General features: G+C 46.1%; 1 protein-coding gene across 1 annotated transcript in view; it reads left to right on the top strand.

Moving 5' to 3' along the window:
* LOC135918203 (piwi-like protein 1) overlaps nt 1-24,998 on the top strand; it is a 148,836-nt gene that overhangs the window by 47,520 nt on the left and 76,318 nt on the right. The window contains exons 6-10 of the mRNA XM_065451885.1: nt 5,338-5,542; nt 10,639-10,838; nt 17,314-17,427; nt 20,774-20,962; nt 21,570-21,648. Coding sequence (XP_065307957.1) covers nt 5,338-5,542; nt 10,639-10,838; nt 17,314-17,427; nt 20,774-20,962; nt 21,570-21,648 — 787 coding nt within the window. The remainder of the gene's footprint in view (nt 1-5,337; nt 5,543-10,638; nt 10,839-17,313; nt 17,428-20,773; nt 20,963-21,569; nt 21,649-24,998) is intronic.

Here is a 24,998-nt window from a genome sequence, read left to right as displayed (position 1 = left end):
TAATATAATAATAATAATAATAATAATAATAATAATAATAATAATAATAATAATAATAATAATAATAATATGCACTTTATATGAACATGCCGAGCTCACTACGTCATCATTGCTGCTAGCCTCGTCACTATAGCTTAGACCACACGTACGCTTGCGGATGCGTGCAAGCTCACATCTGCGTGCACACGCATGCGCCAACAGTGCAGCACGGCTGGTATGCTTCGAAACGTGGCACGATTTTAATGAACAGCTCCTGTCTCTTTACGCGCGCTTATCTTCTTTATCGCTGTCGTCTCCTTGTTGCAGCACATGCAAAAAACGTCTCCCATTGCACCCTTCAATGACGGAAGTATTTCGCGTCGATGCTGAAGTTCCACCCCACTTGAACAGTCGGTGATGCCGCTGCAGCTAGCACAACTTTTCATTTGAAAGCGGCCCTATAGTGGCATTGCCTGTTTGGTGCCATTCCGATAATGCGACGCCATATGCCAAAATGACATAGGTCAAAATGGCGACTTCGCTTGTATACTTCAGTTGGCTACTGGTGCGGCTAGTAGCGGCTGCGGATACCGAGAGGTCTAGATAGCACCAGCTATGCATGATATTTATCATATTCAATTACGAACTGGTGCGTTTTTTCAGATCCTTGAATTTAAGTTGACCCTAGGGTTTGGTATACAGTCGAACCCACCTATATCAGTGTTCAAAGTGCCACGAAAATTCCATTGTTATAATCGATAATTGTTATAACTGGGTTGCATGAAAAAAATCAAAATAGGGGGTTGGCAGAGCTGATGTGAGAAAACTGTAATGGCGGGGAGGCCAGTGCCCCTCCCCACCACCTTCCTCAATCCAGCTGCTGATTTTGTTCACTCGTTTAACTGCCTCCTGGGTGCTCCGATCGCATGTGCCGCAGCTGTCGGCGTTAAAGAATGGCTCTGCTATAACAACTGCAAAGAGGTTTCACGGGTGCCTAGCAATATGCAAGCATTGCCGAAGCATCGCTTTGGTGACCCCAAAAGAGGCCTTTTAAAAATTATGAGAAGGCTGCCGCAGCAGTCTGTCAGCTTGAGAAATCCAGAAGAAACGCTGAGGAGAGATTGCCACAACCATCTCGCCACATACAGTAAAACCTCGTTAAACCATACCCGCTTAAACAGTAGTTTCATTTTAAAAGTAGTAAAGTGAAATTCCCGACTCAGCGGCCATTGAACATAATGTGTTTTGTATCCCCATAAACCGTACCAGCTTATTGTGTACGTATCAGTTCACATGTAGTGTTTCCACTTTTTGTCACGCAAACACGGTGGTACGTCGTCTCCATCGGGCGACCCATTAGAACAACAAGCCTCGGAGATCAGCACAATGGACTCCAAGTTCCCTGTGCGTTTGCGCGTGAAGCCACATCAACATCATTTCGGCGCCGTGCCAGAGAGCGTTGTGGCATCGTACGAGCGAGAACTTGCGTCATGCCGAAACTCGGATAAAAAAGATGCCGGGTGCTCAGCATAGAAGAAAAATTAGACATCACGCTATCGAATGTAACACGAAAAGTCGGCGCTGGCACGTGACATGGGTCTACTGTTGACTACGGTGTGTGGCATTTGGAATGCGGAGTAGCTGCTCGGCAGCGCTGCTGCGACCGCGAAGAAATGTCGGCTACGAGGTTCGACTTTTCGCCATCGTTGCCTCTGTTGTTGTCGAAGTGTCGCCTAGCGACAGTGATAAGGACGACATGGAAAGCGATAGAACAGGCGATTCAGGCTCAACAGTGGCAGAAGCTGTGCATTACGTCAGCCTCATGAATGCAATCGTTGCGACGAGAACAGCACCCCACAATAAAAAGGTGCCCCGCGACTTCTGCAACGCTACCGCGCCTGTGCACGGAGAATATGCAACGCCAATGAGGGATCTGCCATGCGAGTGCTTGCCGACAAGAGGGGGATAGCTGAAAAGCTGGCTCACAGCTTCAGCAAGTTTGAGGCCGCTGTTGTTGCTGCTTGGCCGCCGCGGCATCAAACGAAAATAACACGTGTGTCGCACGAAGTAAATAAATACTGCATGTTTTTTTTCCCCTTTCATCGCACTCTCTCAGAGTTCCGTTTTTGACAGGTAAGTGGGTGATCTTGTGCTATTTCAGTTAAGCAGTACAGTCAAACCTCGATATATCGAACACGGATATATCGAATTATTGCGTATATCGAACACTTTCTATATCACGTAGAAAATCGCATGCATTTTTTATTTTTTATTTCGAACGCGGCCGGATGTAAAATGGATATATCGAACTCCGCCGCCCCAGACCAAGTGCGCTCTGTTGACAGGAGGCGAGCTTTCCCGCAACACTCTCGAAGATAGCAGCGTTCCGGACTGCTGCGTACGACAGCTGCCCACATCGGTTGCGCCGAGGGCGCCATTTGAACGTAGCGGCGTACACACGCGGCGGCTTGGAGCCAGCACGGCCGCCTCGATTACGCGCGCACGGCAGCCCCCGCCGTGCGCGCGTGATCGAGGCGGCCGTGGAGCCAGTTGGAGCGCTTTGTCGGTGCTGAGCCACACAGCATGTGCATTGAGGACTTTGTTCGCGATGACGACAGCACCGGAATAGTGGCGGACCGGTTTGCTCGAGCCGCCCATCGCCGCAAGCCGCACCGCACGCGTGCGGTCGCGCGAAATATTGCACGTATCAAACACTTGTGCACAAATTTCGGTTTACAATGTGTAAGGTACACACTGTGCACACAGTGTAAATCGTAATTTGTGCGCAAGTGCTGGATACGTGCAATTTTTCGCGCGACCGCAAGCGTGCGGTGCGGCTTGCAGCGATGGGCGGGTCGAGCGTAAATCGGCCCAAACAGACATGAGATCGCTGCAGAACTGACTGCTGAGCGGCCAAACGAAGACGCTGCTGAGGCTGATCCAGCAAGCGCTGATGTTGCCCCGCTCCCGACAGCAACTGAGGCTGTAGCTGCTTTGGCCGTTGTACGCTGCTACTGCGGCGCAATAGAAGGCACTGGACCGTCTCTTCTGGACCATTTGGACTATGTTGAGGACGCCGTGGTCAAGCACACGGTTGCCAATATGAAGCAGGGTACGCTGCTTCAGTACTTTCAGCGAACGAAATAAATACTTTGTTTGAAGCTTCATCTGAGTATCTATTGCGCCACGATTGGTTCATTGATTGATTTGTGCTAGTTTTTGACGCATTTACTACGTGATTTTATATATCGAATTCTGGCTATATCGAACTATTTTGCGATCACCGCGCTGTTCGATATGTCGAGGTTCGACTGTACTACCGTTTAGTACATACTTTTTCCAAGCTCCGGCCAACTACGGTTCAACGAGGTTTCACTGTACTTCTCACTGCCTTGCACGAGAAATGCCTATGTCCGTCAGCCTTGCATGCTTTACGCGAAGCTTGCAGACATCCTTCTCCAAGGCATCCAGGTGCAGGGGAAGGTTCCTCGCGAAAACGAAGCCCTGGAGGGACTGAACCATCTGCCGGGCCTCCTGTGAGGACAACGTTGAGCCTGCCCTACCGCGTCATCACTACCGTCGTCACTGTCGCTATATGATGCAAGCACGTTCATGACGATCGTCTCATCGGTTAGAAGCACTTAGTTTCTGAATCTGTAGCTGTGCACTTTCTTTTCATCGGCAACGTCATTCATAGCCGATGATTAGCGGACGGATCAGCCATCTTCTGTTTCGGTGCTGAGTCAAGCAAGGCTGAGATGAGAAACCGTGTGGCCAGGAAAAATTTTGATGCAACCATCAAAGACGAACATGAGCAATTAAGCTGTTTGCAGAACTGCGCTGAATGAGGAGCCAGCAGGCAACATGTGAAGAGTGCAGATGACATGGTGCATGCGTGTTCGGAGGGGTGGAAGGGTGACAGGAGAGAGCCACGCGAAGATGGATGGAAAATGAAGTGCGGTGGCTGATGGAGCAGCGGCCCATCGTGCAGTGCCTTGAATTTCTCATTTTCTTGTTTTCTTTTCAAGGATTTCACATTTCACTACTTTTTGGCCTGGACACCCAGCAGCCAGACTTCATCGTTATAACTGATAATGCGGCATCGGGACATTGTAGTAAGTGGGTTATTTCACCATGGAAGACATACAAAAGTTGACAGTGCAGCAGCTTCTCATTGTTATAACCGATGTATTGTTAAAACTGGTATCGTTATAAGTGGGTTTGACTGTATAATTATTTAAAAAAAAAAAAAGCTATTGGCCTAGATTCAAATACAGTATTTCTTTCAAGTACTTAGAAAATTCAGACCTGAAGTTAATGTTGAATAGCATATTATTCAATCGAATATTCGAAAATGTAGAATGCCATTACAATCAGTGGCCACACTGGGGAATGTGTTAATGCCATGTTCTCAGGAAAGTGTGCGATGGAGTTGTAGCTTCAGTTTCAAGCCTACATGACAAAGCCTTTACGATGACTGAAATGCATACCACAGCATATGCAAGCTACAGGGTGTCTGCGTGGAAGACATTTTGGCAAAGATAATAAAAAATGCTTACTCTGATGTGGTCTTTATTGAAAAGCTTCGGTACTGTACATGCATAGCAATGTGTGTGTTGTATTGCATTTGGAGAAAGCAATGGACCATGCTAGAACTTAAGCTGTATGTGAACCTCTTCGAGCAGATGCAGCTGCAGATGTCAGTTCTGCCTTCCCCTACCCTGTCTGGTCGTATTGTCAGGCAGCCTAGGGCACTGTAAACATTACTAAGATAAGTCACTCAGTGTCCTCACCACTGTTTTTCATTGAGTGGGCGTGGCACTACCCTAGATGAACTGCACTCTTTTGTCTAACAAATTTTATGAAAATTGGTAACAGTTACGTTAAGGCTTCATTGTCGGTCAGTGTTTTCTGTAGTGGTGATGGTGTGCAGATCGAACTCTGGCATGCTACAGTTTGAATGGGACATTTCTGAAGCAACAAGCAGATGCACTTTTTGAAAGCAAGGTAGACATCTAACGTGCATCCATATTGGTGTACTCTGCTATGGGGGAGGCATGGCTGTGTGCAGAGAGTTGTGCAAGATGGCAGTTACAAGCAGCAACAGCATTGCTGTTACTGAAGAGATTCACCTGTAGACTACATTGCGGCAGTTGAGCTGGCTCACTGGTGTCAAAATTATCGGTAGATATGTTCTGTTGTGAAAAGAAAAGCTATGCTGGTTCAGATGAAAATGCAGTCTCGTGAAACGCAAATTTACAAGCTGTCAGTGTAGAAGTTTGCTAGCAGCATACCCTGTTGGTGGCTTCTGCTGATCATGTGATTTTTTTTTCTGCCCTCTCGTTCATGCAACAATAGTGTCCCTCTGGAGGTGAACTATGTTCGTCTTGACACCAAGCAAGGGATGGGTGTGTATGAGTACCACGTTGACTATGTGCCTGTCATCGACTCTAAGCGCACGCGGTGCCAGCTTCTTAGCAGTGACCCAGTGCTGGCAGTTATTGGACGGACCCGCGTCTTTGATGGTATGAAGCTCTACCTTCCACACCAGCTGCAACAGCAGGTTAGCATTTCTTGTTCTCTCTTGTAATGTGACCACCTTGTCCATGTAGCCGGATGTGTACCATTGGCACCTCTAAAGTTTTGCTGTACAGCTGGAACAGAAAAGGATTAGCACAAGTGATCGATGACTGGAGCGCAAGATTGCAACACAGGGTGCACTTGTTCCTGAGCATGCCGATAATGAGAGTGCCAGGCATGATCCATGTTTCAAAGTGAGGATGGCCAGTAGAAAGAAGTCTGTCCTAAAGTCTGCATTTTTAATGCTATCTTATGCATCACTTTTCGGCCACCTTTGCTTTCAAACATGGATTATGCCTGGCATTCTCGTTATTGGCGTGCTTGGGAACAATAGCGCCGCCTATCGCGAAATTGCTGCATGAGTCACCAGTCACTTGTGCTAATCTTATTTTGTTGCAGCTGTGCATTCAAACCTCGTTAGAAGTATGTTATAATAAACTATAAACAGTGGAACACCGGTTATGCGTCTCCCGTTTTTACGACGGATTAGTGCAGTCATAGTGAACTCCTCACAGAGACAGTGCATTCATAAAATGTTGATTGTACAACTAGAAGTGACACACATCCCATCTCGTTTGATGACCCGTGCGAAACTGCGAACCCAATGGTGTACGCGTGAGATGCGCCGCCAGCTTCCGGCAGCACCCTTACGACACCATCTCCTCCGTCAAGAAGGGGAGAGCACCTCTTCATAGACTGGTTTCCGGACTCCCTCCTAGTTTTCCAAACTGAATAGCTTTCTTTGCCTCTTTCACCTGTTTTATTGGGATAGCAGTTATATGGACACTCCAGGTGAATTTTCGTCGTCGTCGCCATGATGTGCCATATATAGTGCAGTCCACTTATAACGCTATCAAGAACAAATCTGGTCGTTACTACTGATCATTGCTTTATCAGTACTGCCGTTGCTGAGCATACCTTTGAAGCTCCGTAACAAAATTTGCCAATTGTGGTGAAAAATTGACCTAGAGTGTAGTTCGTGAAAAATAAAACGTTAATTTATACCTCTAAACAATGAGTCAAGTGTTAGGTGTGCTGAAATAGTTGGAAATCTGCATTTGCTTTTGCGGAAGTTTTCAAGTTCACAACCACAGTGTGCATCGTGTCCAGCTGCTGCACTAACACTGGCTGCTATAATTTAGCGTGCACGAAATGTTCCGTGCATGCATTGACTCCAAGCATTGACTCCAAGGAGTCAATGCTTGGAGTAAAAAACTTCGGTGCCTCATGTTTTACTCCACCTAATCAATGTGATAAAATAATTGACTGACGATTCCTCTAAATTAGAATGCGACTTCTCGCGTCAGGTAGCCGTCAAAGGACCGGCACCGCTTCAGTGATTTTACCCAAACTGTGACAACAAAAATGAATTTTATTTTCTTATCGGATATAGAAAGATGAAAAGGGCGAGGTGGAATTGCCGCCCAAATCAGTTGCTATGCCGGGGAGAACAGTTACGTACATCGCGTATAGCGCTCCATGCACCCCTACCAGCGACATTGACGCGTCAATAAGAGAGTCGCGAAGCAGCGGATGTTACTTTCTAGTTACTGTCGAAGTAATATTATTTCCTTCCTTAATGGCAAAATCGATGGTAAACATGATGATGCATGATAGAACAATCGCTCTCTAACTTTCTGTGAAATTTATTGCGGGATTCGGTCGTTTTCTTAAGTCAAATAAGCAAATTCGTTCTATCATCGAGACATTCACGAAACGGCGCACTAGGCTTATCATGGGATGACTCCAACTAAGAAGAGCGCGCCTAATAGGGTTCTTGGTATGCACTGCACCAAGTGCTGTGAGTAAAATAAAATGGCCCGAGCCTAATAAAGAGTGCGAAAAATGACTGTATTTTTACCCTCATCACTTATAAAAAAATGCTAAGTGGTTTATGTGGTGAGAAGCTTACAGAACCAGCTGAAAATTCTCCAGTTAGTGAAGTGCGCTTTCCCGCAACATCGCCTAGGGCGCTCAGTCGCCTAGGCCTAGCAAAGTGTGCTTTACAGCAAAGAGTGGCGCGCTCCAGCTCTGTAGCAGACAAAGCCAAGCACTTCCCTGAGGTCCGTGTGCGGCTGCGCCACTTCGCTTCGATGCGCCGCCGCGCCGGACGCACTGGTGCCCCGTGGAGAGCGTGGCCAGTGAGCCGTGTTCATCCTAAGGTTGGATGACCCTGTACATTGCACACACTGAAGTGTACAAACTTTATTTTATTATGTCCCCGTTGTCATGAATACAGGCAAGAACCTTGTCAAGCTGCAAAAAGCAGCTTTTAGTTCTTGTCCCAGCTTTCATTTTTTGTATATGAATGAATGTGAAAGAGATTGATAAAGATTGATAAGCCACGACATATTTAGGAAACCCCTGTTTGCGCTGGGCAAGAACAGTACCAAGGTCAATGCTGCTGGCATCTGCGTGCACCTAGGTAGGGGCTGTCGAATTGTAATGGCGCAAAATTGGTGGAGACGTTAGCAACCGATGCAGCTTTGTAAATACCTCGTCACATTCGGATGACCACGAAGTGAGAGGCCCGTTGCTTCTAAGTAGCTTCGTCTGGGTTGATATGATGGCGGCAAAATTGCGAATGAAGCTTCTGAAGTGGGAACACAGACCGATGAAACTGTGCAATTCTTTGACGGAAGTTGGCTTAGGGAATTCGGCGATGGCCTGAAGTTTGGCTAGATCGGGGAGAATCCCATCCTTGGATACGACGTAACCTAGAATTGTCAGCTGCCGAGCTGCAAATCAGCAATAGAAGAACCAAACACATCACTGTGCGATAGGTCACACATAGAAACAGCACTGAGCACACTGGAACTAGCACAGTAATTGTCATTGGGCACGTCGATAACTTGCACGTCTTCGATCGTTTCTACATTGCCAAGACATTCTCCTCGGAGCAGGAACACGGTATGGAAACAGGTTGCAAACGAAAATGGTGTTGTAGCCCTGTATGATGTCCTCTGTCGCAGCGAATGAGAAAGCAGTCAGATGGAGACAGTAATGCAACAGTGTCTGAGATTCTGCTGCAGGACATAGGCACAATCGTTGAGGCGTTCGGAGGTATGTGGGTGCCGGCTTGGACAAGTCGTTTCCTCAAAAGTGAAGAATTGTCGGTGAGCGGCCAATTTAACAGCGGTGAGAGCTCTATTTCGGCCCGGCTGAAATCCCAGCCGAGGATAATGTATAAGGAAAGGATGATGGAATTCTATAGCGTATATAACGTCGTCAATGACAACACGAGTGGTGCAAGCCGCCAAGGGGGAACATGCTGAGCAGTGACTGTGCAGAGAGGCAGTCCAGAGGTGTGTGGGTGTCATGACTTTCTGAAGTAAGCGACAAAACTTAGCGTTGACAACACATACGGTGGCTCCAGTGTCCACGAGTGCAGATGCGCGAACACCGTCAGCAAACGCTTCGATTATGTTCGAGGGACTGCGGTGAGGACTTTCGCAGCGGTGAGGACTTTCGTCGCAGCCCTTGCCTCTTGGATTGCGACGATTAGTTTTCCTCGTCCCGTCTTAAGAGGAGACGTCGAGCGACAGTGAGTGATGGGGGCGTAGGGAAGGTCAACGGCGGGTAGTTGCAGTCGGGTGCAATGTCGGTGACATAGCCGATGGGGGGGGGGGCATAGTGTGGATAGTTGGACTGGCTTTTCACGGGTGGTGCGGCGCTAGGCGGCTGCACACGATTTCAAAAATGTGTGATGTGACTGGTGTAGCTGCACACAAAGCATATTGGCTGGTTGTCGGGAGTGCGCCACTGGCTCGCTGGGGGAGCTCCCATCCATGTCACAGGACGCATTGTACAGGGCCACTGCTGACAACTGCATGGCGGGTGGCAGTCGGGGTGTAGGCATGAAGTTGGCAAAACAGGGAGATATAAAGAGAGGGACGGGGTCCTCGCGATTTCAGCATAGCTGAGTAGTGCAGCTGCCGGAATCTATTGAGGTGGCGCAACGACGTCAGCATAGCTTAGTGGTGCAGCTGCAAAAGAATGTTGGCTCTGGTCTGGCAAGACCTCGGCGATTTCCTGCTTGATCGCGCGACAGAGCGGATGCATAAAATTCGATCCAGGCTGTTGGAGATGGGGCGGCTGAGCGAAGGATATCAAGGAGGGCTAGCGTGCAACTTCCTCCCGAACGAATGCTGGAGAGCTTGACCCAGTAGAAAGCATTGGAGAGGATGGCCCGCTATAGTGTTTGTCTTCTGCGCTACAAGAAAAAGAAACTAAATCTCATTCATTGACATCTTTACCGTTGAAACAGCCTAGCAAGTGCCAGGCACATAGTCAACACAGAAGATAAGCTAATAAGCTCACTGACTATTCACACAGCTATTCGCATCCATGTGTGCTGCTTTTTCAAGGTTCACTGCCGATTTTTCATGCCAGGGAATGACGCTGATCCTCGTCACCTGTGCACCGTGAATAGTGGCTAGCATCCTCATACGCCTGCCACACTTTCGTGTGAAGGTTGTCTTGCGTGATGTTTATTTTTCATAATACGTCATTTAACTTCCCTTACTGATCGCCAGTCACTTCCATAGTGTGTGCAGCGAGCAGATTCACAGTAAACAGGTTAATCTAATCTCCATGGATGCATGGCAAAATCACTCTGAAGCCACAGTTTTCAAACACGAACAGTGCACTTTAGTGGTAATTACTCTAAGGAGTAATGATACATTGTCATTGTGAATTCGTTTTATTGTCAAATATTCGTTCTTGTTCATGGCTGGGAGATATACAGAGAGCGTGCCCATGTGGCACGGACTTCTCCCGTCGTCGACAACCGTGGCACTGGCAGAGCGCTGAAAATGCGCCGCGAAGTGGCAAACCTTATGCTACGTGTGCCACAGTGACGACAAACAACTGCCGCTTCCCATTGTGGATTCTGTGTTGGCCATTATTATCCCATTTGTAGGATAGTTTAAGCAGTGCTTACACTGGAGCAAAGCGTGAGGTGGAGAGCGCAGTTGCATGCATGTGTATAAAGTAGCGTTCTTACTCAAAAGAATAGGTTGAGTAGCCTGTGTGACGCATTTGTGTAAGTGTTTTGAAATGAATGTATCCCTCTTACAGGTAACAAGCATACCAACTGTACTGGCCTCAGATGGCACTCCTGTGACAGTGAACATCAAGTTGGTAAAGAAGACACCACCATCACAGTGCCTGCACCTGTACAATGTGCTTTTCAAAAAGGTGATGCACTGCCTGCAGCTGACTCAGATTGGCCGTAACTACTTTGACCGCAAGGGCGCTATTGTGGTGCCTCAGCATAAGTAAGTACCCGATACTTTCCTAGGTATGGTACCACTCAGTGAATACAGTGAAACCTCGGTGATACGAGGCTCAAGGGGTCGCCTAAAATATTCGCATTATCCGAAATTCGTATCGCCAAAAAACAAATGAAATCGGCGTGTTAAAGAATGAGAAACCCATTTTTAGAAATTTATTCACGATAGAAGTCCCGGATGTCCTTCCGGGTTTCTTTCTTTGCCAGGTCAACTAGCATGTAATTCTGGAAGTTGTACCAAAACTTCACAAAACCGGCTTTGCGAGAACGTGTGATACAGCACAAATCGCGAGCCTCACCAGCGACAACATGGGAGAGACTGCCACTTCCGGACCATTTCCACTCTGTATCAGTGCGCACAGTTGCTGCTGTGTTATTGGTTGCCTTCTGCCAGCCTCCCCATGTGCTGCGAACATGGAAACAGTCTGCCTGCTTGCCTGCCTCGGCGTGCTCTGCGCGGCCTCCTCACCACTTTGCTGCCGGCGATCGCGGCAATTGCAGTTCTCTCATTCGTATCACCAGAACCAGCACGGGGGAGTGTTTGGCACATCCAAAATGTGGCACATAGTATGCAGCGCACTTTGACTGGGGAATTGTACGAATTCGTATCGCCCCAAAATTCGTACTAGCCATAATGGTATCACCGAGGTTTCGTTGTATAACTAATGATTGCTGTTGTGTATTACGTAGTGTATGGAGTGTGTGTAAAAGCAGCCTTTATATAATGGATGGATAGCTATTACAGCGAAATCTCGTTACTATGAACTCCACATTAATGAACTTTTCAGATCATCAGATTTCTCAGAAATCCCCAGCAGACGTAAGGTTTCAGTGTAAAAATATTCCAGTACAGTCAACATCAGATTTTTCGGACTCCCTAAAGGCCGCAAAAACGTCCGAAAAATCTGGCAGTCCGAAAAAACGAATGCATGCCCTTCACGGCCCCCAAGGGCTCAAACCACCACAGGCAGGTCCGAAATAACTCTGAAAGCCTTCCAGTACACTTATTAGGCGTATCAGTGCTCGTACTGTGACGGGAGACGGCGGGTGCACGCATGTAAAATTAAGGAATACACACAGTCGTATCTGTTTAATTCCAACACGCTTAATTCGAACTTGCAGTTTTTTCGAACTGGCGCCGTGGTCCTGTTGTTGTGTACAGTCGCCAACCGTTTATTCGGACCTCACAGGGACTGTGAAAATGTCCGAATAAACAGGTGTCCGAAAACGCAGATTAAGAAACAAAAAAGATGAAATCCTTTATTTCCACGCACTTATTCGGGCTTGGCAGTAGGCTTGAAAAAATCATGAATGCGCCGTTGCACGCTGTTCCGTTTACGCGCAATCAGATAAGCCTGAATCTGGGAGAGGGTCATACGGCCACTATAGGCGGCTGAAAGCAGTCACTGCTTGTACACGCTCCGCATGCGACGGCAGCGTAGCACATGGTGCGTCATCTTCCGACTCGGCCATCGTCCGGTGGTGCAGCAGAAACCTGACGAATGATCTCGCCGTCGTCGAGTTCTGCGCATGTCAGTACAGCAGTGTCAGCACCTGTGAAACTGTCAAATGAGACGGTGTCCGGAATCGCAATGCAACCACTGTGCAGGTCTCGGCAGAACATTTTCCGCGTCAGTAGGGAGCACATCGGGAGGGGATAAAAAATAGGCCTCCCGGCACCCACTCGCCAGCATTCCCTAGCGCAGTCTGCGCGGGCACTGTCGGCGCCATTAGACACTTGACGCTATGTTTCCGTATGCCGCATTGGATCACTGGAACCTCGAAACAGCACACAAAGCAAACGCCGCCATGCCAACACCAGTCGCACAAACTAAAAACGTGGCCTACTCACAGCGTCGTGCACGAAGAAACAAATCAGCTGCTGCATTGTCTTGACATGGCTTACTAAGCTGAAACTGGAACTGCTGTAGAATGATTCTATTGAACCAGGCAGAAACGATGATGATGAACCGGCACAGTAATTCTCGGTATACAATGTGCATGCGCACAGGTCCTAACATGTCACGTATCGCTGTGCCGTATCATGTAGTGAGGAAGGACTAGAGTAAAAATTGTGATCACTTCATTGAGCTGCTCCAGATTTAGAAATTTGTGCTCCAAATAAGCTGCCCCAAATTTAAGATTTGCAATTCAAATAGCTTTTCCCCCCGATAACCTGCTCCAAGTTCAAAATATTCTGCTCCAAAAGCAAGATTTTCCTGCCCCAAAAAAAGCTGTCCCACCCCTACTAGTGCTAAACCATTGATAAATCGTTGCATTGCATTATAAAATGAAAGAAGGGGAAAAATGCTATTTGTTGCCATTGATGATGACGCGGCGGATGATCAAAAGGTTTTTCTTGCTCAACCAACTCTCTTATTTAGTGGTTTTTGTTTCTGTATTGCTTAGTGCTAAGCTTTTCTTAGTGTTCCACTTGTTTTCCTGTCTCACAAAGCTCATGCTAACCACATGCACGTGATAATTAAGCGACAGCAGCAAAACTGCCTGTCCTGTCATGTCTGGCTCTGGGACAGCAGTAAAACCTTGCTAGTTTAAGCCTTGTTAAATCGGAAAATTGGATAATTCGGACTTGTACTCTGGTTCCCGAAGGCAGGCGTATGCATTAATTAATGGCATCAAACTCTTATTTCGGACGTATTTGTCCACGTACTGGTTAATTAGGACAACTCTTTGAGCCTGGAGTGCCGTAGATGTGCTATGAAAAAGAGCACAAATGGCGCTAGCACCCAACTGAAACGAAGTAGCACTGCAACAGTGGAAACCATAAGGCAACGACAGGAACTAACTCTTTGTGCCTCCATGTTTTGTGCCCATTTGTTGAGTAGCGGCTGCTGCAAATAGTTTTTTTCACTAAGTGCACGCTTTAGTCATGTGCTTTCCGAACTGCATGGTCACCATCCATGATCAATAGCAAATATGGCTTCGTCTGCAGTGGTTGCAACAAATAGTTTAATTTTAGCTCAATGCTTGCATTGGTTGTGCGCCTTCAGAACTGCATGGTTGCCGTGCATGATCACATTGATATCGACGGTTTTGTCTGCAGCGGTTGTGCCAAACAGTAGTTCCATTTTGACTGGATGCAATTTGTGGGCAATAAGCTGTTGAGGATCAAGAGTCATTCTGCCCTGGCTTGCATGCTGGTGTCAAACCCACTGGCAAAATTTCATTGCACGGATAATCTGTTGCCAACCAGCCCACTAGGGGGGAAAAATTTATGTAGATCCCACGCACTGTGGGAATCGATATAAGCGAAGCTTTCCGTGCTGGATGCTTTGATTGACGATAACTGATGGGGATGTTGACGGCTAAAGCGTAATTTCTTCAATGTTAAGTCTAACACTAGAGCGGTGAGTTGACGTTAAACATTACTTTGCGTGCACCACTGTAGTTTGTCTGCATACTACACAGAACACACTGGGAGAGGTGTTTGCTTGAGGCATTTTTGTGCGGTAATATCTCATAACTTCTGAGAGGGTTGAGCATTGTCGTTGCCTCACATGACACATCCCACCATGGTGGAAGTATTAAACTTGAATTGGATTTTGGAGCTGTACGTGCCAAAACCAAAATTGGATTATGTGGCATGCAGTAGTGGTGGGCTCCATGTTAATTTGACACTGTGATGTTCTTTCACATGTCCCAAAATCTAAGTGCACGTACGTTTTCTATTTCGTTCTCGTCGAAATGTGGCTGCTACGGTTGTGATGAAATCTGCGACCTCTAGCAATGCTATAGCTGCAAAGCTACCATGGCAGGCACAGAAGTGTTGATTTGTCGGTCGACCGCATCCATAGTGTCACTTGGACCCTGCGGTGCGCTTTAATGCGGCTCTGCTCCTGCACGCCCTGCGCAATTTGTCCACTTGACATATTTGCACGGTGGTCATTTTTCAGAAATAGCAGCAACGTACTGTACTGTACCTGGAACTTAAGCTTATTCAGTTTCCCCACGACTGCTGTCGTATGGTGGTAGGGTTTCTTTGCTTTTTCACGTCACCTTCCCTAATTCTCCACCTTCCCTTGTATGGGAGCTGCCTCTTCTCTTCCCTCTACAGTTCTATCTAGGTCCCCTCTGGACTTGCAGGTTAGTAGAAAGGGAAGCGCGGCAGTTTCTCCAATGCTTCTGACACATGGTGTGCTGTGGCTGCTGTGTCTGAGACAGCAGTCACAGCAGCCACAGCAGCAGCAGCAGTGGGAAAGTCGGAGGAAGAGGGAAAAAAAAGCTTCGCTTTAAAAAGATAACCGGGCAGTGCGTGCGACAGTGAAAAGCATGCTGCGGATGTCGCACCATGGCTGAACGAGTTGCACTGCGAAGGAAGTTGCAAGGCCCCTCACTATTGCTAGTGCTAATCCAGTCAAAAGAGGACGAGAATTGTATTTTATGCGCTGATATTGTGCTAAATAGAAGCCAGGGTTGCGGATTTATTCAGTAAATAAAAGCGGACTGATGTAAACATTTATTTGTTTTCTTGATACCCTCAACAATTTGACAGTCTGCTAAGTCTTTTTTTTTTTTTTTTGGTGCCTGTATAGGTTTTACTCTATAGGCATTGCGAAAAGATTAGCAACAAACTTTCATTGTTGTCTGAATAAGTACAATTCTACACCCGTGGAAAAACGTGCGGCAAGGCCAATGTTTTAACCAGAGAGTACTAGATCTAGTTTTAGTATGTCGTCATTGCCAGAAAAAAAATTTTTCCATGCTGCCAGTGGTAATGCTGAGGTGCCATCTGATAGCAAGAAATTAAAAAATTTTCCCGACTGCATGATTGTCGTGATTTTGCATGTACAATTTCTGATACTTTGTACTCGTGTAAGATGAGACAAAGCAAAGGCTTATTTGAGCTTTTATCATGATGAGAGCAAGTAGCAAGAATGAATTTGATTTAAAGTGGCCATTGTGTGGTTGCTTCCATGTTATGCGATTGCGATATAATGTGCGGGCCATCTCACGAACTTCTAGGCGCCTAGTGAAATTACTGCAAGCAGCAGGACATGCAGCATTCGTGTGATTGATGTCTTGGGATTTGGGATGCTGTCGGCAGTGTCTTCACTTGAGTTTTGGGCATGCGTGCTATCGCATTTTAAGTGGAAAAAAGATGCTACACCAGCTGTTGGGGGCTCTTTTATTCGCCGATGGCAGTAAATGGCAGTGATGTATGTGTCGCACCTCTTCGCTTGTGGCGGGTGATTTCAATGGCGTTAGAAAAATGCGGACTCTTCACGCACAATTTCCGCTGAAACTAGGCATTTTCTTGGCACAAAGTGCACTGTGAGGTTTCTTGAGTGATGTTTAGTCCACGTTGACATATTAGCCTTTATTGTTTGTTTAACAGGTTTACATTAGAAAACATTGGGTACTCATATCTAATGCAAACCCCATTTTATAAGAAAACAATATATAGCATGCTTTCAATTCCGGCTATTGGAAAAAGATGAAACCTGCTGGTTTTACCTTCATGGAATGGAAATTTGTTATCCATTGTTACTCTCCGACAGTTTATTCTGCAGGCCTCATGGAGACCTCTGTACAATCGGTACGCATTTGATATTTCACATTTCTTGAATGGCTGTGCAACCATTGGAAATGCTCTGGTGGCACACGTCTAGGCTAACCATTTCGACAGTTCGTTCGTCATGTCATGCAAGACTCCAACATGCTGAAAACACTTAATGTGGCTTCATTGCTACTAGCTTGTCACTTTTATAATGAAAGCAGTGCATTGTTTGTGCCAATGTGAAAACTACCACCAACCTGTTCTGTCACCACAAAATGGTGACACGGGTTACGGCACTGGCTCAGACAGTAGCCTGTCGGAGCCAGTCAATGCTGCAACTACGGTTTTGGTTTATACTTAATATATATTCTAGGCATTATACCTATCCAAAAACTTGTTCTGTCTCCATCTTGTGATGACAGTGGCAATGACAGCAGGCTGTTGCTAACACTGTAAACACTGTTTCGCTTTTGTATCTGATTGTAACACACAGGCAATTTTCAAACCAATAAATAAAAAAAAACGGCGTGCACTCGGTGGATATGTAGTGGCACGTTATGAGCTGCTGTTATACGTTAAAATTTGCTGACAGCAGATGCTGTAGCCATTGGGGTCACCGTTGGAGACAGGCTGCCCACCAGCAAGGTTCAAATTATCTGGCGAGGAGCAATTTTGTGTCTTAATAAATGAGTCTTTGCCCATAGAAGTGTACAGGTCTATGCTGGGACCTTTCATTAGGATTGAATTCATCGGAGTTGAACTGCCAGAAGTATATTTTATTTGGAATATCATTAAAGCTTATGCTAAATGGCAGCTCTTGTAGGGAGCTCAAGGTTGTCTGAACTAAGCCAGCGGCAGGTAGGAATGCGACCTGCAAGCTTTTAAATTTGAGCAGACTTTTTGAGGGACGTTTGCTTAATCTTACCTTGTTTCTTCTTTGCAGGCTGGAGGTGTGGCCTGGCTATGTACAATCAGTGGCTGAATATGAAGGAGGGCTCATGCTAAACTGTGATGTGTCCTTTCGTGTCCTGCGTACGATCACTGCTCGTGAAGTGCTGTGAGTAGTAGGGCATTATTGTATTGGGCATCCAGTGACTTAAAAACCAAAAAGTGTTGGTCGTGAAGTGCTGTGAGTAGTAGGGCATTCAGTGACTTCGAAACCAAGAAGTGTCAGGAAAATTCCAATAAAATACCATAAGTGTTGGAGAGATAGGGTTCTCAGATGGCTGAAAATCCAGATGGGAACAATTTTGGGAAAGCATTCATTTCGGCATCTGCAATGACTAATTTATAGGGGTATGCAAATATGAAATTTTCAATTTCAAAGTGAATTCGAAAAATTTAAAGCAAGTGCAAATAAAATATATATCTGATATGAATACAGTTAAACCCCGCTATAATGAAATCGCCGGGGACAGCAATTTTTTTCGTTCTCGCGAGGATGTCTTTATTGCTAAAATGAGAGAACGCAGACAAAAAAGGTACTACATAACAGGACTCGCATTTTATTGAAGAAATTTGTGATCTCAGTCTGCCATCCACGGCCTCGGAGGAGTTTTAACACTCGGTCCTCACAACTCGGAACATGTTGCATGGCCACGTCGTCATCATGCGTCGTGAGGAATGACCTCATGGTGCCGAGTGCGTTGAGCACGTCTCGCAGGCTCGCTTGCTTGGTCGCGGTTTCGCCGTCATCATCGCTGTCATCATCACCGCGCACGCTGCGGACAATGGCATCATCGGTTAGTTCCTCGTGGCCGACCAAGTCATCGTCGACAGACAGGAAGTCGTGTAGACCAAAGCCATCGGGCACAGTTTGGTCCACACACCGAACCGCATCCCATGCCTTGCTCAAAGTGAAAAGTTTGCCCAAGTCAGCACACACTTCCACCTTCTGCTGGTCGCTCTCACTCGGACAATGCAGCTGACACCTGCTGGTTATTAAAATTGAAGCCCAAGTGTTCAAAGCAGTTTTTGATCACGCTCGCTTTCGTTGTCATCCATGCTGCAGCAACCATCTCTAGGGCCATGAAAAGGTTCACCTCCGTCGTGCGTTTGTACTCGATGTTCAGCAGCATCCTCTGAATAAACCTTTGACGGTAGGCACACTTCAAGCTTCTGATCGGTCGAGTCGAGAGGCTGAAGGACCGAGGTGCAGTTCGCTGAGAAAAATATCAGGGGATGCTGATATTTGAGTTTTCAAGTTACAATATGGTACATGTGTTCCGCTTCTGGAAAACCTGGCACTGTAACGAAACATGCCAGGGAGCTGCCAGTAGTTTTAATCTTTGCCCAAATGAGCACTACAGGGTACAACAGTTCCAAAAATTTTTTAACTGCTTTATTATTATTATTTTTTTTACACAGAACATCATGCTCACTTTTACTAATTGTACCAGAACTTGTCATTCACAAATTAGCATGCAGAAAAAAAAAAAAGCTAAGCCCGCAGCAAGGTATTGAAGACTGTCATACCCTCAAGCACACTTCAGGGAATACATAAAAACAAACAGGATCTAAATTGGTCCAGGCATTCCAATGCTACCCTTTCCACAGGCAACACAGAATGCCCAAACCACAATTTTGAGAAAACGTCTCTCAGGGTTCTTGGAGCAGTTCACATCTCACAAAATGCACCAGGATTGTAGTTTTTGCTGTCTTTGCTTACAAGTAATTTTTTGGGTCTCTGCCCTTTGATTCGCACAGTTCGAGGTGCCAACATGTGAAGTACCTAGCCGCGCAGTCCGAGAAGTCGACACTTGATGTGCTTAAGTCGCGCAGTTCGAGGCGCCGATGCGCGAAATTGGTAGCCGCGAGCTCGAGGAGTCGACATTCGATGTGCTTAATCACTCAGTCCGAGATGCCGATGCGTGAAATACCTAGTCGCGGGCTCGAGGAGTCGACACTTAGTGTGCTTAGTCGCGCAGTTCGAGGTGCCGACGCGCGAAATGCCTAGACGCGAGCTCGAGGAGTCAACGCTCGATGTACGTAGTCGCACAGTCGGAGGCACCGATGCACGAAACGCTTATTGGCGGGTCTGAGGATTGCATGCGCGATGTGCTTGGTCACGAATTCCGAAACACCAAGTGCTGAAAGGCTTAGCCGTGTGTCCGGATTCCGCGCGCGAATCTTGGTCGCGGTGTTTGCGTCGCCGATGCTCGGTATGCTTAGCCGTGGGTCTAAGACATCCACAAATGTAGGGATCGGCCACGCTACTGCCATGTCCGCGTAGTGTCCATTTCCATACGTCGAGATTATGGCTAGTGGAGACTTCCAGTCCAGACTCGCAAGGTGCAAAGAGCCGAGCAGACGATGCGAGCACCGGACCAATGATGAACCGTGCTGGAGTCACGTGGTGGGCGCGGCCAATTGCAGAATCTGGCACGACCTTCAATTATTTGCTTTTTGTATGTGTGTTTCTGTATGGAGGAGGTAGCTGAAGTGGCAAATTTAAAGACAGAAAAATGCGCTTTCCAACGAGACCAAGGTGGCGGCGCTCGGTTGCGCCGCTCCGGAGATACTGTGGCTTGAAAAATGCTGTTTTTTCTTTATTTCCGCAAAATTTTTTACCATCTTGGCTGATAAAACAAATTTTTTAGGGCACTTCTACGTGGTTTACAGTGATGATATTTCAGAATTGGATAGAAAAAGCGTAATAGAAATTAAAAATGTGATCTTCAAAAATTCAATTTTTTGGCCATTTCTCGCTATGCGAATCCTGCGTCCTCCCTTAAGTTCCATGTCTTTTTCACCCCCTTGCTTCGCACCAAGTAAACTTCAATGCTTAAGATCTTGAAGACACACAACATATGTACACTAGGCCACAATAGTTTTAAGGAAGGCTGAATTTGCAATAAACTAACTGTTGTGAATGCTTAGGGCCTTGAATTCAAAGTTTCAATGTGCTAAATGCCTTTGCAACCTAAATGGGGATCCCAGAAGCACTATGCCTTATAAAGTAAAAATTCATATTTGCCACGGTACCCACGCTCTGTAAACTCGTGTCGAAATGTACATGTGCAATTCACATACACACGCACACACTTAAGACAAACATAAGACACCCACCACACCATCATGGTGACTTTTGGCAAAGCTATTTTGTATACTACTTCGCTGTTTGGTGTGATTATGTTTCTTGGTGATAAGACAGACTGAGTGGTTACATGACCATGCATGAGAGAGGGAAAAAACCAACGCATATGCATGAGCCTATGTGAAGCAGTTAAAACTGAATGTAATGCATGCTATTGTGTTCATTTTAATCCTATGCAGCTTGTAACCTCGTGCAATGTTTACATTCCTGCTGCATCTATGGCTTGTGAAGCTGAACTTCTTTTTAGTAGTGTTTCCTAGTATCGTAATGTGAAAAGGATGTCCTACCCTTTTCTTTCTCTTTCTAGGTTTGATGTGTACAATGCGTACCCAACCGACTACAAAGCCAGGGCTGTGCATGCAATTGTGGGTGCCATTGTGATGACACGGTACAATTACCGCACATACCGAGTGGACGACATTGCCTGGGACCTCAAGCCAACCTCTACTTTCACATTCCATTCCGGAGAGGTCATAAGCTACATTGACTACTACAAGTAAGTGGCCTGTGCCAATAATTGGCCTAAAGTCAAGTAATTTGGTTGTATTGAATAGAGTAGAACCTCATCGATATGATCATACGATTTCCTGGCACTAATGTTTGCGATCGAGAACACATAAACTGACCCAATACAGTTACACTTCTTCCACTTAACCTTTCTGCAGTAATGTTCAGTATATCGACAAACTGAACTACGATCAGATGATAACGTTTTCGGGCTGCTAGATCCCACAAGGACAAAACAAGGTGCTAGGCTTGTGTGGTAGAGAGCAGTAGGTGCTCGCAATGGCTGCTTCCCTGCAGTACCGTTTGAAGGAACCACTACAGCCATGGATACCCACTCATTGTTTTGAATTGTATTGGAAAATGGAGTTGTCCTTGCTATTGGATGACTTTCGTGTATCAGAAAGTGGTTTTGGCACGTAAAGCCGCATAATTTAATTTTTTTTTTTACTTTCGTGTATGACATTATTAGAACAACGTAGCCCTTTCAGCATTGTAGTAGCTTTGAAATGAGAATTGAACAATAGGATCTTTCCTGTTTCAAAGGCACCTTAAAAACCTGAACTGTACACATTGCCTCTTCTTGTTCAACTCTGCAGGCGTATCTACAACATTGAGGTTCAGGACTTTGATCAGCCACTACTTTTGCACAGGGACAAGCCAAGGAAGAATGCACCGGTATGTGGTTTCTTTTTCAAGCGGAGCTTGTATTCCCTCACTTGTGTCGCCATCGGTGTTCGTGTTGCCATATGAAAAAACTCAAGCTGCACAAAAATAAGAATTGTATGTCTGGCTGCGGATTTGAACCACCGACCTCCGGGTTGTGAGATCACCACGCTGACAGATTCAGCCACTGTTGGTTCATCACACGCACCCTTTAAAGTGGGGTTCTATATGCAGGAAAAGTAGACGCAGCGCAAGACGTGAGCCTATCCAGAGGAAGGAAAGGGTGTGATCTCATGTTCGCGTGCCTCGTGCCCGCCATTACTCGCCAGTTCAGGCCCGGTGGTCAGATAGGGAGACTACGTTTGGTTCGTTTACCGAAAGTCAAGCTGTGTTGAAGGAACGTCAGCAGGAGCGGGCCACGTGTCATGCGTTCAACTGAAGATAAGGCGGCATTTCATGAATGCCCCCGGGAAATCGCTTGAGAAAGGGCTCGTCGACATGCAGACCTCTCTGTGAGGGAGCGCGAGGCCGAGGCGTTACAACGAAGAGCTGCGGATTCCTAGCTTCGCTTCCCCCCCTCTTCACAGTTGTAGAGGGGCAGTAACCTTTGTTTCTGCACAACAAAACATCCCATTTTCTGCATTTTGTGGGTCTTGTTTTTTAGGAATTGCTAGAAAGAGTTTCCAAAAGCTGTCACAGCATTTTTTTTTATTTATTTGTTTACGGAGGTCCATGAGGTCCTTTGAACTTGTAAGGCTAGTGTTAGCTAATAACAAGGATGTGGTAGCTATTCTTTATGCTTGATTGTCCGTAATCTTTTTTTATTATTAACCCTTTGCAGGATGATGTGCAATTTTTTCCAAAAGTTCTTAAAATATTTGTTGTATGAGTAAATGAGGTGTTTAAAAATAGTTACTTATTTATTAAATATGTGACAACAAAGAGCTTGGTGCCTTTAGTGTGGTGTACTACAGTAGAAATTTTGCAACCAATTTGACTTCTATACATCAAGTCGTCTGTTAAAAAAAAATTGGGACATATTTGTCCCACTGACACTAAACAGTCTTCCAGAAAGTGGGATGCATACAGCCCACTGGCCCTCAATGGTCTCAGTACAAAGTTGTTTCCAACTACTTCCTTTGTAAAATGAAACTTGTGGCACCGCATTCGTGCTGTCTGCTGCGAGTGCGGCTGCGACAGAGGAAGGAAGACTTGAATGGCACAAGGTGTGCATGTGTTCTGTGTGGTGTGCGTGGATGGACAGCATGTGGACAGCCTGGGGAAGAGTCGCGGAGTGTGGTAATAAAGGGATGTTTGCGAAGGTGTCAACTTGTCTCCATTCGTAAGAAACACTTGAAATTTTTTGTGTGGCATGAGTAAATGAGGAGATTAGTAGTGATTTTTAACTACACTTCTTTACAATCTATTTATTTTTAAAAAGTGTGACGTATGTGTCTCACTGACACTAAATCATTTTTTTTAATAAGTGGTACTCATTTGTACCCTTGAACTTCTAGGCTCTCCATGAAAAGTAGCATGTAAACACTTCCCTCATAAAATAGACAGAAACATGACGAACAACATGGCACAGCGGAGGCCATACACAGAATGTTTGTGTGTACTTCACCCATGCGTCTAACACCAATGGCATCAGTGCCTTTCTGCACGAGCATGTTTTTGTATTTGTAAGGGCATGTTTTGCAGACCAGCTATTGTCTGATACCAAAGTGGGTGCTTATGAATTTAAAGGTGTAAATCTCAATGCAGCAAAGAGGAATAACCTATCGGGCACACCCGCCGTGGCTACCTACTGGCTATGGTGTTGGGCTGCTAAACATAAAGTTGTGGGATCGAAACCCAGCCACGGCAGCCGCATTTCGAGGGGGAGGCGAAATGTGAAAACACCCGTGTACTTAGATTTAGGTGCACGTTAAAGAACCCCAGGTGGTCCAAATTTCCGGAGTCCCCCACTACGGCGTGCCTCGTAATCAGATCATGGTTTTGGCACGTAAAACCCCATAATTCATTTTTTTCTTTTTTTGACGGGTACCTTGGAAACTTCCTTCTTGTGACCAAATGTGGGCAAAATTTAATGTTTGTTCTATAAATGAAAACACTTATTCTAGCTCTTGCACGCTTGTCGCCACTTAGTACCCACCCCGAAAACTATTCTCGCATGAACTGCTAAAATATTACGATAAAAAGCAACATCAAACAAATGAGCTAAATGTGCCCATTTGCCACTGAGGAGCATGTTTGTGCACATCACAAAGTGGGACACTTATCTCCTATTTTGCTACAAAGGGTTTAAGGGGGTGCAAATACTTGAATTGATTAGTAGCTGTTCGAATAATTTGATTCGTGAATTGAATACAGTTCAACCTTGGTATAACGAAGTAGGTAAAATCGGCAATTTGCATCATTAAATCAAAATTTTATTGTGTTGAAATTCAACCTTTTATGAAAATAAGTACAGTCACCAGTCCATTTTTCTTGCACGGAAAGGGGCTGCAGAATTTGCTTAGGGATTGGGCAATCCAAAAAAGCAAATTTGAATGAGAAAACTATTTAGTTTGATGAATTTGAGAGTCAGCGACAAATCATATGGTCTTGTGCCATGTCGACAATATCTTCTTATAGGTGGTACGAATTAAGTGAAGCCAGCCACACTTTCGCGTGCTTTCCGTCCCCGCGGCTGATAGCATCACCTGCACTGGGATGATGCTATCGTGAAAAGTGCCGGCAGCAGGGAACGAATGCTTCATCTGCCTCTCGCTCCAACAGGTCACCGAAACTCAAGATTATGCAACCTTTATTACTAAACGCGTGGGAAGACAGCTTACATGTTTTCGGCACACTCACTCTGTACATGCGGCCGATTACCTCTAAAGCAGGGTGCGCGGCTGCATATGCACTCAGCCATGCTTACAGCCATGCGCAGCCACGGCTGAGACGCTTGCCAGATATCACAATGTGCATGTGCCAACTTACCCCCCCCAGTCCTGCCCCTCACACATGCTTGATCACCTTACCGTGAGCTCGCTCCCTTCCCCCTCATTCCCTTTGCTTGCGCGGGCACTGGTGCGTGAAGCCACTATCTTTCTTTCGTACCCTTGCACACTTTCACTCGCACCTAAAGCACACAGTGCGTGGGGCGTGATAGGATCTTATCGCACTTGTTTATACGGAACACGATGCGGGCTCACTTCAGTGGTCACTCTTGCTGCGCGTGATTTGACAGGTATGTTTGCAAGGAGCCGCATGAAATTCGCTCATTTGACCAACTGCGCCCACGGAAGTGTCCATTTATTGTAACGATAGTCCTTTGCTGCTGAAGCGAAATTTTGGTATGTTGAAATTGC

Source organism: Dermacentor albipictus, chromosome 1 (assembly GCF_038994185.2).
Source record: "Dermacentor albipictus isolate Rhodes 1998 colony chromosome 1, USDA_Dalb.pri_finalv2, whole genome shotgun sequence".
NCBI classification, from domain to species: domain Eukaryota; kingdom Metazoa; phylum Arthropoda; class Arachnida; order Ixodida; family Ixodidae; genus Dermacentor; species Dermacentor albipictus.
Note: the sequence above shows the minus strand (reverse complement) of the source record. Positions and strands in the feature narration are given on the sequence as shown.